This window comes from Macadamia integrifolia, chromosome 6 (genome assembly GCF_013358625.1).
Source record: "Macadamia integrifolia cultivar HAES 741 chromosome 6, SCU_Mint_v3, whole genome shotgun sequence".
NCBI lineage: Eukaryota > Viridiplantae > Streptophyta > Magnoliopsida > Proteales > Proteaceae > Macadamia > Macadamia integrifolia.
The window spans coordinates 31,190,441-31,203,152 of NC_056562.1; the positions used below are offsets into that span (position 1 = coordinate 31,190,441).

Genomic DNA, 12,712 nt, shown 5'->3' on the forward strand with positions numbered 1-12,712 from the left:
TTTAGAAATAATTTTGGCCTTGTGGTATTGACTCTATGCATGTGCTCTTTGTGCTTGCTTACATTTCTTGTCTTATTGCAATAAAGATCGTAAAAAGTTGAAACTTTTGGGGAGGTATTTGTTTGACAAGTTTATGTTTGCTTTCCTACTTTTTTTTTTTTTTTTTTCTTGTGCGCTTTTGTGGAATTGAAGATTTCTTTTATATTTTGTTATTAACTTTGCTCTTTTATTGTTTTTCTTATAGGTTCATCGTTTCTACTGTCTATTTGTCACTACCCTATTTGCACAAGACAAGGAAGGATATGGAAAACTGGGCTGAACTTTGTAGTGACATTCTTAGATTGATTGTGGATCAGTTTTCGAAAATCGAAGATATTGCTCATTTTGGTGCGGTTTGCCGGCCATGGCGAGCAGTTTCAGTTGAAAAGTGGCACATCTCTATTGTTGATCCCTGGTTGATGCTTGCAGAGAAGGAAGATAGTGATGAGCGTGGCTTCTATAGTCTCTGCACCAAAAAGGTTTACCACTTGAAATTGCCAGAAGCCCACGGTAAGAAGTGTTGGTCCTCCTATGGTTGGTTGATAACTTTAGGCCTTGATTTGGAGATGCACTTATTAAACCCCTTTTCTCGATCTCGGGTTTCAATTCGGTTTCCACCTCCACCAGGACTCCCTAATCAATACGAGCCTGGAATAGATGCAGAATTTTACCGTCGGATTTTTATACGTAAAGTGATATTCTCTTCGAGACCATCTAAAAGAACGCCTTGTGAAGATGAGGAAAAATGCGTGGTTATGGGGATATTTTCTGAATGGAGGAAATTAGCTTTTTTGAGACTAGGAGATGAAGCTTGGACTCCTGTATACACACCTAAAGGTGATGGTATCACTGACGTCGTGTATTTGAATGGTCAATTCTATGGTTTTAGTAATAGAGGGAAATTGGTAATTGTTGACATATCTAGTCCTGATCCAAAGACAATTGAAATTGCTGGATTACCAGAGGGTCGTAGCGCTGCTGGGGATTTTTATCTTGTGGAATCAGTAGGAGAACTTTTTATGCTTGCACGGAGTGTTTATATGGGCTATGTGGGCTATTATGAGGGAGATGAGGACGAGGATGTGTCTTACATTCATGAAACAGATGAGTTTGAGGTTTACAAGTTTAATTTTGATAACATGAATTGGACACTGGTGAAGAACTTAGACAACCGTGCAATTTTTGTAGGTGTTAATGCTTCTTTTGCCATCTTTCCCTCTAACCATTCAGGATGCAAACCCAATTGTATCTATTTCACTGACGATAATCCATATGGTCTTGTGAAAGATAGTCTTCTAGAAGGAGCTGGTAAGGACATGGGAGTGTTTGGAATGGAGACTGGGAAAGTGGATTATTACGATAAGGTTCCAGACATGCTAAGTCGAATTTGTGCACCTCTTTGGATTTGTCCTTCGCCATAGAGGAAACTTGTATTTGTGCACCTCTTTAAATCTGTTGTTTTGTAATGGATAATTTGTTTTCTATTTATGAATATTGTTTGAAGGAGTAAAATTATTATTTTTGGATTGATTAGCTATTGGACGGGATGGCTTCTAGTAAACATAGTTCCTCCCCGATACTGGTCGACTTTTTTTTTTTTGGGGTGCGAACCGATGCCAATCTATATCTGATAAGCTTGCTAAGCTTAGTGTTCCTTGTGCTTTCTTATTGGTTTATGTGCTTGTGCTTGCACCAACAGGGTAAAATTTTTACCCTATGCGTTTGTCCAGTAGTAGTGTAGCATCATCTAACAAAATTTTGTGAGGCGATTGGAAAAAACAAGAAAACAAATTTTTATTTAATTATGGAGGGAAGAATCGACCGATTTCTTTTTTTTTTTTTACCCAAAAAATATTTCTTTAATTATGAAACCCTTTCACACGCATGGTTGCAAGTTTCGGTACCGTATCGGCTATGTCAGCCATATTGTATCCGATATTGGTTGAAAATGATCTCCAATCCTTGACCGATTTGGATCGGTTATTCATACTGTTTCAGGGGTAAAAGTGATCGTTATACACCAATCCTCTCTAATACTAATTCAGGACTGATCGATATTGGCAGAGACCAATATCGGTACCGATACCAAGAACTAAATTCATGTTCACACGAGACTTCTTCGCAATTTTTTTGTTAAATCCTCGCAAATCACCTTATTATTTTTATTTTTTTATTACTTTTTATGTAAACATCAATTTATTCAATATGCCAAGGCAAAAGCACAATAATACATAATTCCAAAATCTCATAAAAATGAGGACTCCCAAAAACATCTACGTGAAAAGAGAGTGCCCATTTAGTAATAGAGTGGGTCATCCATTTTCACCCCTCCCCATAAACACAAAGTTGAAAAAAGAAAAAGAATATTTTTAAAAGCAAAATGCCCTTGACAAAAATAAAAATATTAGGAGTGGTAAAGGGGAGGAGGAGAAGCAATTGGGAGGCCAATGTGGATAGTTGAAGAGAGAGCAAAACGAACACCCAAAGCTTTGCCCACCACTATCGGAATAAGCACAAAATGGTTTGAGGCAATGAGGCACGTTTGCTTTAGCGGTCCAAGATAATACATTCCATGCCCAACGCTTTGGGCCAATTACTAGTAGTTGCATCCAGGAAAATGGATAAGACTCCAGATTTTTTTTTTGGGGTGGGGGGGGGAGTGGACTCCGATCCAGAATCAAGTTGCGGCTTCACCTTAGAATAAATTAGGAAGAGAGAGAACCTCCTCAATACTTCTATTGACTGAACTCACCCAAGAGTGAAGAGGAGGAGTAGAAGTCTTGAAGCATCTTGCATTTCGTCTTTTCTAGATCTCCCAAATGGTAATAGCATGGGCAGCAAAGAAATTTGATTTTTTTCTTAGGATAAAATGACCTTCTTAGGTATTTATGGATTCCAACAATCAAACAGTGGCCATAAGGGTGGTTCTGAGTTCCATCGCCGAAGGATCTAATGATCACAACATCGATCCTCTCTATCTGCCACTCTCATAATGGTTGAGTATTTTCTACTTTGACTATTTCCTATCCCCCGAAATCCTACCCAGAAAGGTGCAACTTTGTGGAGGGGTTGGATGGGGCAAGGAAAATCGGTTGCTACATAAGATGATAGCCCCTTTATTTATGGATGGCTGTCTCTCCATTCTCCCACCCTGAGCATCCAAATGAGCATTGACTTTGCTATTTTACCAAAAAAAAATCCCCATTTTTCTCTTTTTTTTTTTTTTTTTTTTTTAATTTATTCAAAGGAAACAAACATAGTTATAATCTAATATATAACATATCTGACCTACAAATATATTGTTTTTCCCATACTGTCTGTTTGGCTATTACTTTTTGGTCCCCCATATATCTATTACTAGTTGTCATACAAAATTTGGGGTAACAGGGATGTTTATCTAGTTCTATGCGTATTGAAACTAGAGTTTTATGCCACATATTAAGTAAAACATCATGGTTGTTTTTCAGTAACCATCCAATTTCCATAGCATCACTCCAGATATGATTTATCTTCATATGTTATCTCCTTGTTTTTAATATCTCAATTTTTTTCATCAAATAAACTGGCCCGAAGGGAAAAGGGATTGCCATGACCATGTGAACATAAAAATCTTCTGCAATGAGACAATGAGGATCCAATGATTAGAATACATGTAAGGGCCCTTTCAACCGTTGAGTCCTCCTTGCCACTCACAGCTCACCGTAGAAGATTTAAACCGACCGTGTGATTAAACACCTATGTTATCATAATTAACTCTCACCTATATTATACAAAATTGAAAGTACCCTCCAATGCCAATCTCACATGACCAATGGCCATTGTGCGGTAATACCTCCAGAAATTCGGTCTAAATTTACTAAGCTCAAATTTTTGCACGGGGAAAAAGAATTCTTTCAATGGCCGACATCAAGTCAACCCCTGATGAGTCTGTCTTTTTTTTGGTGCAACCCTTGATTCTTCCTCTCTTCTCCATGTGAAGAGGCATCATTTCCATCCTTTATTTTATTTGGGGAGGAGAGAGAAACGAAAGCTGGAAAAACAACTAGTTCCCATTAATAACCGATGAGTCTATCATTATTAATTAGAACGTTGAAGCCGATCAGAACTTTCCTCAACCTCCGTATCTTTGTCTTCCTCTCCTGGGTCCATAGTTAAGATTCCTTCCTTTCCTTCGTCTGTGTTTTCTGGAAAGTGGCAAAAAGAATTTGGCATTCATGACGGGAGATTGCCTGAGAGCTCCTCTTCTGGAATCGGAACAACGCCACGCATCCGACGAAGCCGAAGTGGTAGTGAACATCAACGGATTCCATCGACCCCTCATTCAAAGCTTCTCTAATCTTAGCAAACAGGTGAAGGGCACGGAGGATCAGAATCCTTTCGATGAAATAGGCGCCGGAAGTTTCTCCATTCCGCCGCAATCGACGATCGATCCGTTTCGGAACAACACCCCTAACATCGAAGGGCTATATGAATGGCTGAAGATTTTGGTTTGCATTCCAATTGTAATTCTTCGTTTAATCTTGTTTGGGCTATGCATTGCGGTGGGGTATGTCGCTACCAAATGTGCTCTACAGGGTTGGAAGGACAAGCAGAATCCCATGCCCAGGTGGAGGTGTAGGATCATGTGGATCACTCGAATGTGTTCTCGTTGCATTCTTTTCTCTTTCGGGTAAGCTGCGGGCCTTTCTCTACCTTTAGCTGCTCTCTCTGTTTTTGTATGTTTTAGTTTCTTCGCTTTAATCAGTTCGTTAATTTATCGTGAATCAGACACTTGGTTACATGTGTCAAGTAACACATTCACAGTTTTAAGAGATCCAATCTTGCTGCTGGAAAGGCCTGAGTGTTGCGAAGCATAGTCCTCACCTACACTTGGTTTCCTAACTTTAACAGTTAATTAGTCCTGCAACTTTTTTGGGGAAGGAGATGCCAAAATGTGAATTTAGATCCTGGAAATCCAAAGTCGTGCTCAATCCACGAGAAGCTGATAAATTTTGACAAAATTATTCATAAATATCAACATACATGCATATTTTCATGATTAGAGGACAAGGATCCATGCCCATTTCATTGGGATAAGGCTGAGTTGTTGTTGTTGTGATTTATGAATATTAACATAATGGTTGGCAAAGCACTGATTCAATTCATCAGTTTAGATTATTAGATTATCAGTATGCAAGTTTAATTTACATGTACAGCATTTTTTTTGGGGGGGTAAAATGGAAAATATAAGGAGAGAATAAATGAGAGTATGTATTTGGAACTCTGCTGGACTTGTGTATTCATCTCTTTTCATCACCCCCAGAATAAAATAATTCACTGCGCATATGTAGAAGGGAATAAACCTATATGGGAACAATGTACATAATCTACTCTTAGCCTTGAATGGGAAAAACATATTAGCTTCATTAATATATATATATATATTTATATGTTCTAGGATTTTTGAGTGTTTGAGGTGGCCTGCCATCATCATGTGTTCTATCTCTTCTGGTGGTCCTACATTGCATTCAATTTCTGAACAAGTGCTTGATTCCTCCCCATTGATCACCTCTTCTCTCTTTTTTATGGGTTACAGGTATCACTGGATAAAGAGAATAGGAAGACCTGCTCCAAGGGAGACAGCTCCTATTGTTGTATCTAACCATGTATCATACATTGAACCCATTTTCTTTTTCTATGAATTATCTCCAACCATTGTTTCTTCTGAGTCACATGATGCGATGCCTTTTGTCGGAACAATCATCAGAGCAATGCAGGTAATTCTTTACTTTTATAGCTGCATATTATGTTTTATCTTTCTACACATAATGGTTTACTGATGTTTAAGTAAATCATCATGCCTTTTTATATGCTTTATGATGTAATTAATCCCTGATTGATGCTTCCATCTTTGTTATATTTTCTTAGGTTATTTATGTTAACAGGTTTTCAGCATCATCGAGGACGCATGCTGTTAGTGAAATAAAGGTAGGAAGGCTCCAATCTTAAATGTGGTGTTCACTTACTTAGTAGTGCAGTTGAAGTTGTCTTTTCTGTTCAAGTGCTCATGTAGCACAAGAAAGTGTTCATTTTATCCTATGCTGTATATGAATTTCCTATTGAAGCTTACTTCTCTTGTACATCATATGATAGATTCCATTTGCTTGTTTGGAAAAGCTGGGACTCTAGCCACTGGGAATTGGGCATGTCCTTCCATTGTGTATCAAATTTGGTAGGCACTTGGGGCCATTCACTCAAGGTTCAAGGCTTCGGGACTAGGCTTGAAACTGAAGTTTCGGCCGAACCTCTACATTTCTTTTTTTTTTGGGGGGGTGGGGGAGGGTAAGTTTTGATGACCAAATTAGACACTGAAACTTCTAGGAAACCCTATTTTAGGCCCTCTAAACCGAAATTTTGGTCAAAACCTCTACATTCTTTTTCTATGTTGTAAGTTTCGAAATTTAGGTCCTGAAGCCCTATTTTAGGCTCTCTAAACATAGTGGAACCCTTGAATTTTGAAAAATCACACCCAAAATAGTAGTTTGTCTTTGGACCCTAGGTTGGTAGTGTATGCTGTTTACGTTCTCCAATATGCCCTATTCCACAATTTTTAGTGCTATAACATATATAATTCAAGTCATACAACTTAAATATGAGTTAGGAATGAACATACATCAAATTATAAACCATTTCATAAATCATACATGGTTTGTTATAAAAAGGTAAATATATTGAAATCAACAATACAAGCAGCAAGTCACACCTATGCCCATCCTAGAGTCCTCGACTCCTACTACCACATCATGTTCCATGGAGGATCAAACCAACAACGCAGCAAGTCTCCACTTCCACTCTGTTCCTTTACTGCCCAAATACTTGCCCAAACCTTGTACATAAGTGATTTGGCCAAGAAATCTCAAAAACAAGGTAAAAAACTCATTATGCAGTGAAACCTGTCAAAGTGAATGAATTTGGAAAGCCTACGAAACTGAAATATTTCGTGAAGTTCCGCGAAATTTTGGTGAAACTTGGAACCATGCATTCAATTAGGGTTTTTTTCCCTCTTACCTGTGAACTGTGACCAACAGTTTGTTATTGCCACCATTCCTCTTTTGGGTGTGCATGTACCTTGCTTGCTAATCTTTACATGATTTGGGATAAAGATCCTGTGCATTTTTTCTTCCTTCATTCTTGAGGAGGGGGACAACTTAAAATATTGCTTCCTATTTGCAAGTTCTTATGGAATATATATGCTGTCATCTCTTCTAAGCTTTTGCGATTCATGAATCAACACTTTTGACTGGCTTGAACATAACCAATGGTTGGAATAATAGAGCTTCAAGATACAATTTAAGACTCTTATTGCTATATGATTCATGAACTGTTGCGTACTTGATGTTTATCTGATATTTGTACATTTTAAATCTGCTCTCACTTGATAGAACAGTGTGGTTTGCAGAAATCTTGTGGTTTTTACTTTTTAGTTGGTTACATCCCCTACCCCCTTTTGTTTTCTATCGTTGCGTCTTAATTTAATTAACTTGTACGCTTCTCTTGTTCCCCCCCACCCCCCGGCTGGTTTCTTCTGTCCCCAAATAGTTGGGATAAGGCTTTCGTTGAGTTGTGTTTATGATTCTTACATACTGTAGAATCACATATTCCTTTGCTATATCTGCTTTGATATTACGTTACATAAACTTCGTTATGTTGTAACCGAGTGTCAAGATGTGCTCTCCTAATTGCCATGGTTGCTATTCTATAAAATCTTGTGATACTCGTATACTATGAATTATTTAGATTTCTAACCAGGATTCAACTTAATTTAAAGGAATAAGTTGTATCTATTTATAAGCCATTTGATACAGAAATGTACTTTGAAGGATCTGAATACAGCGGAAAGCTTCATGCGATGACTTTCCTCAAGTTCTATTGTTTCCTGAGGGTACCACAACTAACGGGAGGGTCCTTATTGCTTTCCAACTTGGTGCATTCATTCCTGGTTATCCAATCCAGCCAGTAGTTGTTCGCTATCCACATGTGCACTTTGATCAGTCTTGGTATGGGTTTTGGCTTGTATGGAAATTTCCTATATGGCTATATTAAATTTTAACTCACTAAATTTTTCTTATCTTTATGCTATTCTTCGTAGGGGGAATATTTCTTTGGCAAAGAGCATGTTCAGAATGTTCACCCAATTTCACAATTTCGTGGAGGTATTTTATTCTATGCATGCACATTTTTTCCTTCCCCCCTTTGACCTATGAATTTCAATCTGTTTTACCTTCAGTTTTTGTGTTCTGGTAAGTGTAATTTTGAATTGATTGTTGCACTTCTTACTTTTTACTTCTTATGCTTTAAAAGAAACAAAGATAAAACAAGCATGCACATTATGCTAAATGAAATTGCTCGGTTAAAATGAATAAAGGACATGTAATATTCCATCTGATCTCTTGTATAATATGGTATATTGCTTTATGCTTTAATTCATTCGTATTTTTATAGTGGTCCCTTTGTTCACATCCTGCAATACAATTAAGCTTCCAAAAGAACCTAATTAAGCTTAAGAAGTTTTTCTCTCCTAACTTGTAAAGCCATTGATTCTCCAATTTCTCCAACTAATTTTGAACCCATTGCTGTTTTACAATCCTGCATTTTGCTCCTAGTTCCTACCAAGGTTTCAAATCCCAGGACCTTCTAAGGCAAATGTTATATAAGAAAGAGTTTGCAATTTGCTGATAACCTAAAGAGTTTGCAATTTACTGATAACCTGCCTCTTAAGTGGTGCAGAACCACTTCTTTTGTGAATGAAGGTTAGAGAATCAACTTATAGTTTCTGTTTGTTTAGTTGATAAATACCCAATGTAGTGACGTGAGGTTAAAACTTTTCAGCCCAAGCTACTGGTATCACCTCTCTTAAATCTTAAACAATACTTCTATTGGAATTTGTTTTTGATTGCAAGATGTGCCATAAAAACTCAACTAGTTATTATTTTAATGAAGTCTGACTTTCCCAACTTAGGAGTCAACATCGTTAATCTCATTGCAGAGAGTTGTTCTTCATGGGATGGCTGTTTAACACCCATCAGATTTAGGAAATATCTTATATCCCATTCTTGAAAGTTAATTCAATGTAAGACCAGATGATTCTTCTTGTAGTCTTCTATTTTACAAAGTGACTGAACGTGGGGCTGCCTAATGACTTTAAATAAATGATAGGCGGGAATCTCTTTTCAGATGAAATACTCTCAGCTGTATTTTTTACTGATTTTGGCTGCAGACATTTGATCAGCATTGTTGCAATCACATTGATGTAATGCTTGCTGATGGCTTGCCTAGGATAAAAGCTTAGCTTTGTCATTATTTGCAACTGGATTTTGTAATTTGGCTAATTTCTAAGTCTATGTTCTTGTCAGTGCAGGGGCCACCATTTCTTAATTTGTTTTTCATAGTATGCAGTTTCCTCATTTCATTCAATTACATAGTCAATGATATCAATCTATAGTAGCTGGTTGCTTGCTATATTTCTTTATCGCATACTAATCTTGTATATTGTGGTTAAGTTTCAATTTGATATGATAGAAGTTTGGCCTAATATTTAGATACTCGGAAAATTTGGATATTTCAAGGAATCTGTGTTTCATTCCCCTAAAATGTATGGATAATGCCAAAATTAATGTTTATGCTACCCATTTAGCTTCAATCCTAGTTAGTCCATTTTATTAAAATCTAAACTTTTATCCCGCCTTTTTGAATACCGGGCTTCCTCGATTCATTACTTAATTCAACAGATTCATTCTTCTGGCTTCTGAACTAAGTATATAGTTTTTAATATAGTGATCTTATTCTGGATTTGACAGATTGAATACCTTCCCATTATTTCACCTCTTCAGAACCAAAAAGACAATGCTGCCCATTTTGCTGAAAGGGTGAGTTCATGTTGATTCTCCTCTATACTTAGTTGAGTATTGCCATTTTGATACAAGCACACCCACTTCTAATATGCCCATGTATTTGTTCGAGTATTTTCTGTAGTAACTATGCCATAATGCAGATGACATTGTTTAGTTGATGTCATCTGGTTCTCAAATATGCTTTTTTTTTAAGTCAAAAGATTTAGAAATAGCTTTGTTGCTGACAATTTCTCCTTTCTATTCCGTAATCAATATGTTCTCCCCCAACTATCTTTGCCTTAAATTTTTTTTTTTTGAGGGGTATAAATTTGTGCTCATCCTCTATTATTATGATTTTATTTTTCCCAATTAGAAGATCACATGTTCAATAGATAACATGTCGATACTTTTTCTTTCTAAAATAATGATTTGCGGCCCGCTTCCCCCCTTGTTTTCGTAATCTACTTCTCACTCTCACTTACACTCTTCCTCAACGTAAAAAAGATTTATTTTTCTTGGCTGCTTGTCCCTCTCTACATCTTTTTCAAAGTCCGTCCTTTCCTTTGATTTGTTTTGTACACCCTATTTATTACATTTGAGTATCTATTTGGCTTTGGTAATATATGTCAGGCTAGCCAAGGAAGCCATCTGAGCACGCCCATAGATATGCCCTCGTGGTTGTGGTTATGCTGCTTATATTTCTACAATGAACTGCCCGCAGGCAGCCTAATATTGTTTTATGTCTCCATCCTTTACCATTGACGAATAAATCTCCACTATTATTTTTCTTTTCTGTAAAATTTTTACCATAGATGGATAGTTCTCCATCTTTAAAGGTTTCTTTTGGGAATGCATGTGTTTCCTGTCTACACCCTAGATTTTAAATTTTAACTCAATGCTTTTGATAATTAATCATGCAGACCAGCTACACTATGGCAAGTGCCCTCAATGTTGTACAAACATCTCATTCTTATTTGGATTCGCTGCTTCTAACAAAAGCCTTGGAGTCAAAACAGGTAAGGAATTCTAGCGTATCATATTTCATGCCATTTGCATCATGTCTTGCTTGTGGTGATTGTTTTGAATTGAACCATATGATAGATTAGTCACCCTCAACCAAATTTTGGCTGCTTCATAATATTAGCAAATTGAAAATTCCCACAACTTCACGAGCAATGCATTCTCTGGAATGAGACCTACCTTTGCTATTTAGAGGACACAGATATTTTGTCATTGGGCAACCTCGATTATGGTGTTTGCATCCAAGAACTCATATTCAAAGCATTCAAATACTTTCTACTGATTACTTTTTCTGGTCGATCTGTGATATTGTGTGCTGGCATGTCTACTGTTAGGCGGGTCTACAGAGTAAGTTGAGTAAAAAGATACTTTCCTGAACCTGATGGAGTGTATAACTTGTCTATTCACTGCATGGTAATGTAATCATAGAGAGCCTCTGTTACTACTATCAAGAATGAACAAATCAAGTAGTGATCTTGTAGAGTCACTAACTCTAGTATTTTAGATGGGGGTAGCTATTCTCAACGACACTTTTTTCCTGAGTCTTTGTTGGTAAAACCGAACCTGTCCAGTAGACAGGCAGATTTGGTTGGCGTTTTTGTGTTTGCAAACCCAGCTAAACCCTAGGTCCAACCTGTCCTGAGATTTGATTGAAGAACTGGCATTTGTCGAACCCATTTGACCCCCCCCCCAATTATTGGGGTTAGGTTTCCAAAGGCTTGAGGTTAATGGTGAGAAACATCTCTGCCTCACCATCACCTCTTGTCCCAAACTAGACATAAGCAGCAGTGTGAGGTGGTAGCAATGCCTTCAGACTTGTACCGTCATTGTGAACAATGAACATAGGATTAAATGATCTGGTTGTGCTCAGGTATGCATTTTTCTGATTTGACCCTACTCCATTCACCCCCAACTCCAGGCAATAGGTCGTGAGTTTTTGACTGATTGAAGCCATAAACATGGCCAAATTATTTTGGACATATTTCTTGTGTTCTATGTTCTTTGCCAAATGTGTTCTTTCAGTACTTCAATTTTTTGGATTGTGTACATGGAAGTTTTACATATTTGTTTCTTGTTTATCTCATTATATTATTCAAAATTTGATCTTTAAAATCTATCCCTTATTTTGCTTAAACATTTACATACTATTCTTCTTTTATTTTGCAGGAGAATGCTTCAAATTATATGGTGGAAATATCTAAGGTCGAAACGATGAGTTTTGACTTCATATACCTTTTACATCTAATAGTTCCTTTATATATATATATATATATATATTAATGCATTCAAGTGTTTCTTTTGAAGGCGTCTTTCTTGTTTGGTCAAAACTGTTTAGGTGTTTAATGATAATGCCTTTAGGCCCTATTTGTTTGATGGAAAAAGTGGGGTGGGAATAAAGGGGTGGGATATTTTGAAGGTTTTCCATAAAATTTTAAAAACCAAAGTTGTTTGTTTGCATGGGGGTGGTAAAGTAACAACAACATGCATTAAATATTTGCTTTAGTTGTCTATGTGGCAAGGGAATTCGTTCTTCAAAGTCCTACCGTTTTGGATAGGATTTTGTTGGAATGGTGAGGATATGGATTATATTATTTTATTATTCCATGCCATCTTTTACTATCCTTTCCTTTCCTTCCCTTGTTGTTCCTTAACTCCATTACATGCGGGGCCCATGACTTTTTCTTTCCCACCCCTTTTTCCCCGCCAAACAAACCGGGTCTTAGTGAAAATTGTATGGAAAACTGAGATAATCGTCTTCCCCCCCCCCCCCCCCCCCCCCCCCC

The 12,712-nt window shown here is 37.2% G+C and overlaps 2 protein-coding genes across 3 annotated transcripts in view; both read left to right on the forward strand.

Annotated features, from left to right (window-relative positions):
• The first annotated feature begins 244 nt into the window (after window positions 1-244).
• Window positions 245-1,576, forward strand: LOC122082718 (putative F-box protein At5g55150). Its single transcript, XM_042650452.1, has one exon. It carries the CDS (start codon window positions 303-305, stop codon window positions 1,458-1,460), a length of 1,158 nt encoding a protein of 385 aa, XP_042506386.1. The 5' UTR covers window positions 245-302; the 3' UTR covers window positions 1,461-1,576.
• Window positions 1,577-4,050: 2,474 nt separating this feature from the next.
• Window positions 4,051-12,712, forward strand: part of LOC122082742 (lysophospholipid acyltransferase LPEAT2-like) — a 17,844-nt gene continuing 9,182 nt past the window's right edge. Inside the window, exons 1-8 of one of the 2 annotated variants that reach the window (XM_042650490.1) lie at window positions 4,051-4,708; window positions 5,615-5,795; window positions 5,947-6,006; window positions 7,912-8,075; window positions 8,168-8,231; window positions 9,876-9,944; window positions 10,829-10,924; window positions 12,096-12,131. In XM_042650490.1, coding sequence (XP_042506424.1) covers window positions 4,254-4,708; window positions 5,615-5,795; window positions 5,947-6,006; window positions 7,912-8,075; window positions 8,168-8,231; window positions 9,876-9,944; window positions 10,829-10,924; window positions 12,096-12,131 — 1,125 coding nt within the window. In that variant the 5' untranslated portion in view covers window positions 4,051-4,253. The remainder of the gene's footprint in view (window positions 4,709-5,614; window positions 5,796-5,946; window positions 6,007-7,911; window positions 8,076-8,167; window positions 8,232-9,875; window positions 9,945-10,828; window positions 10,925-12,095; window positions 12,132-12,712) is intronic. The other variant, XM_042650489.1, reaches the window with a different exon arrangement.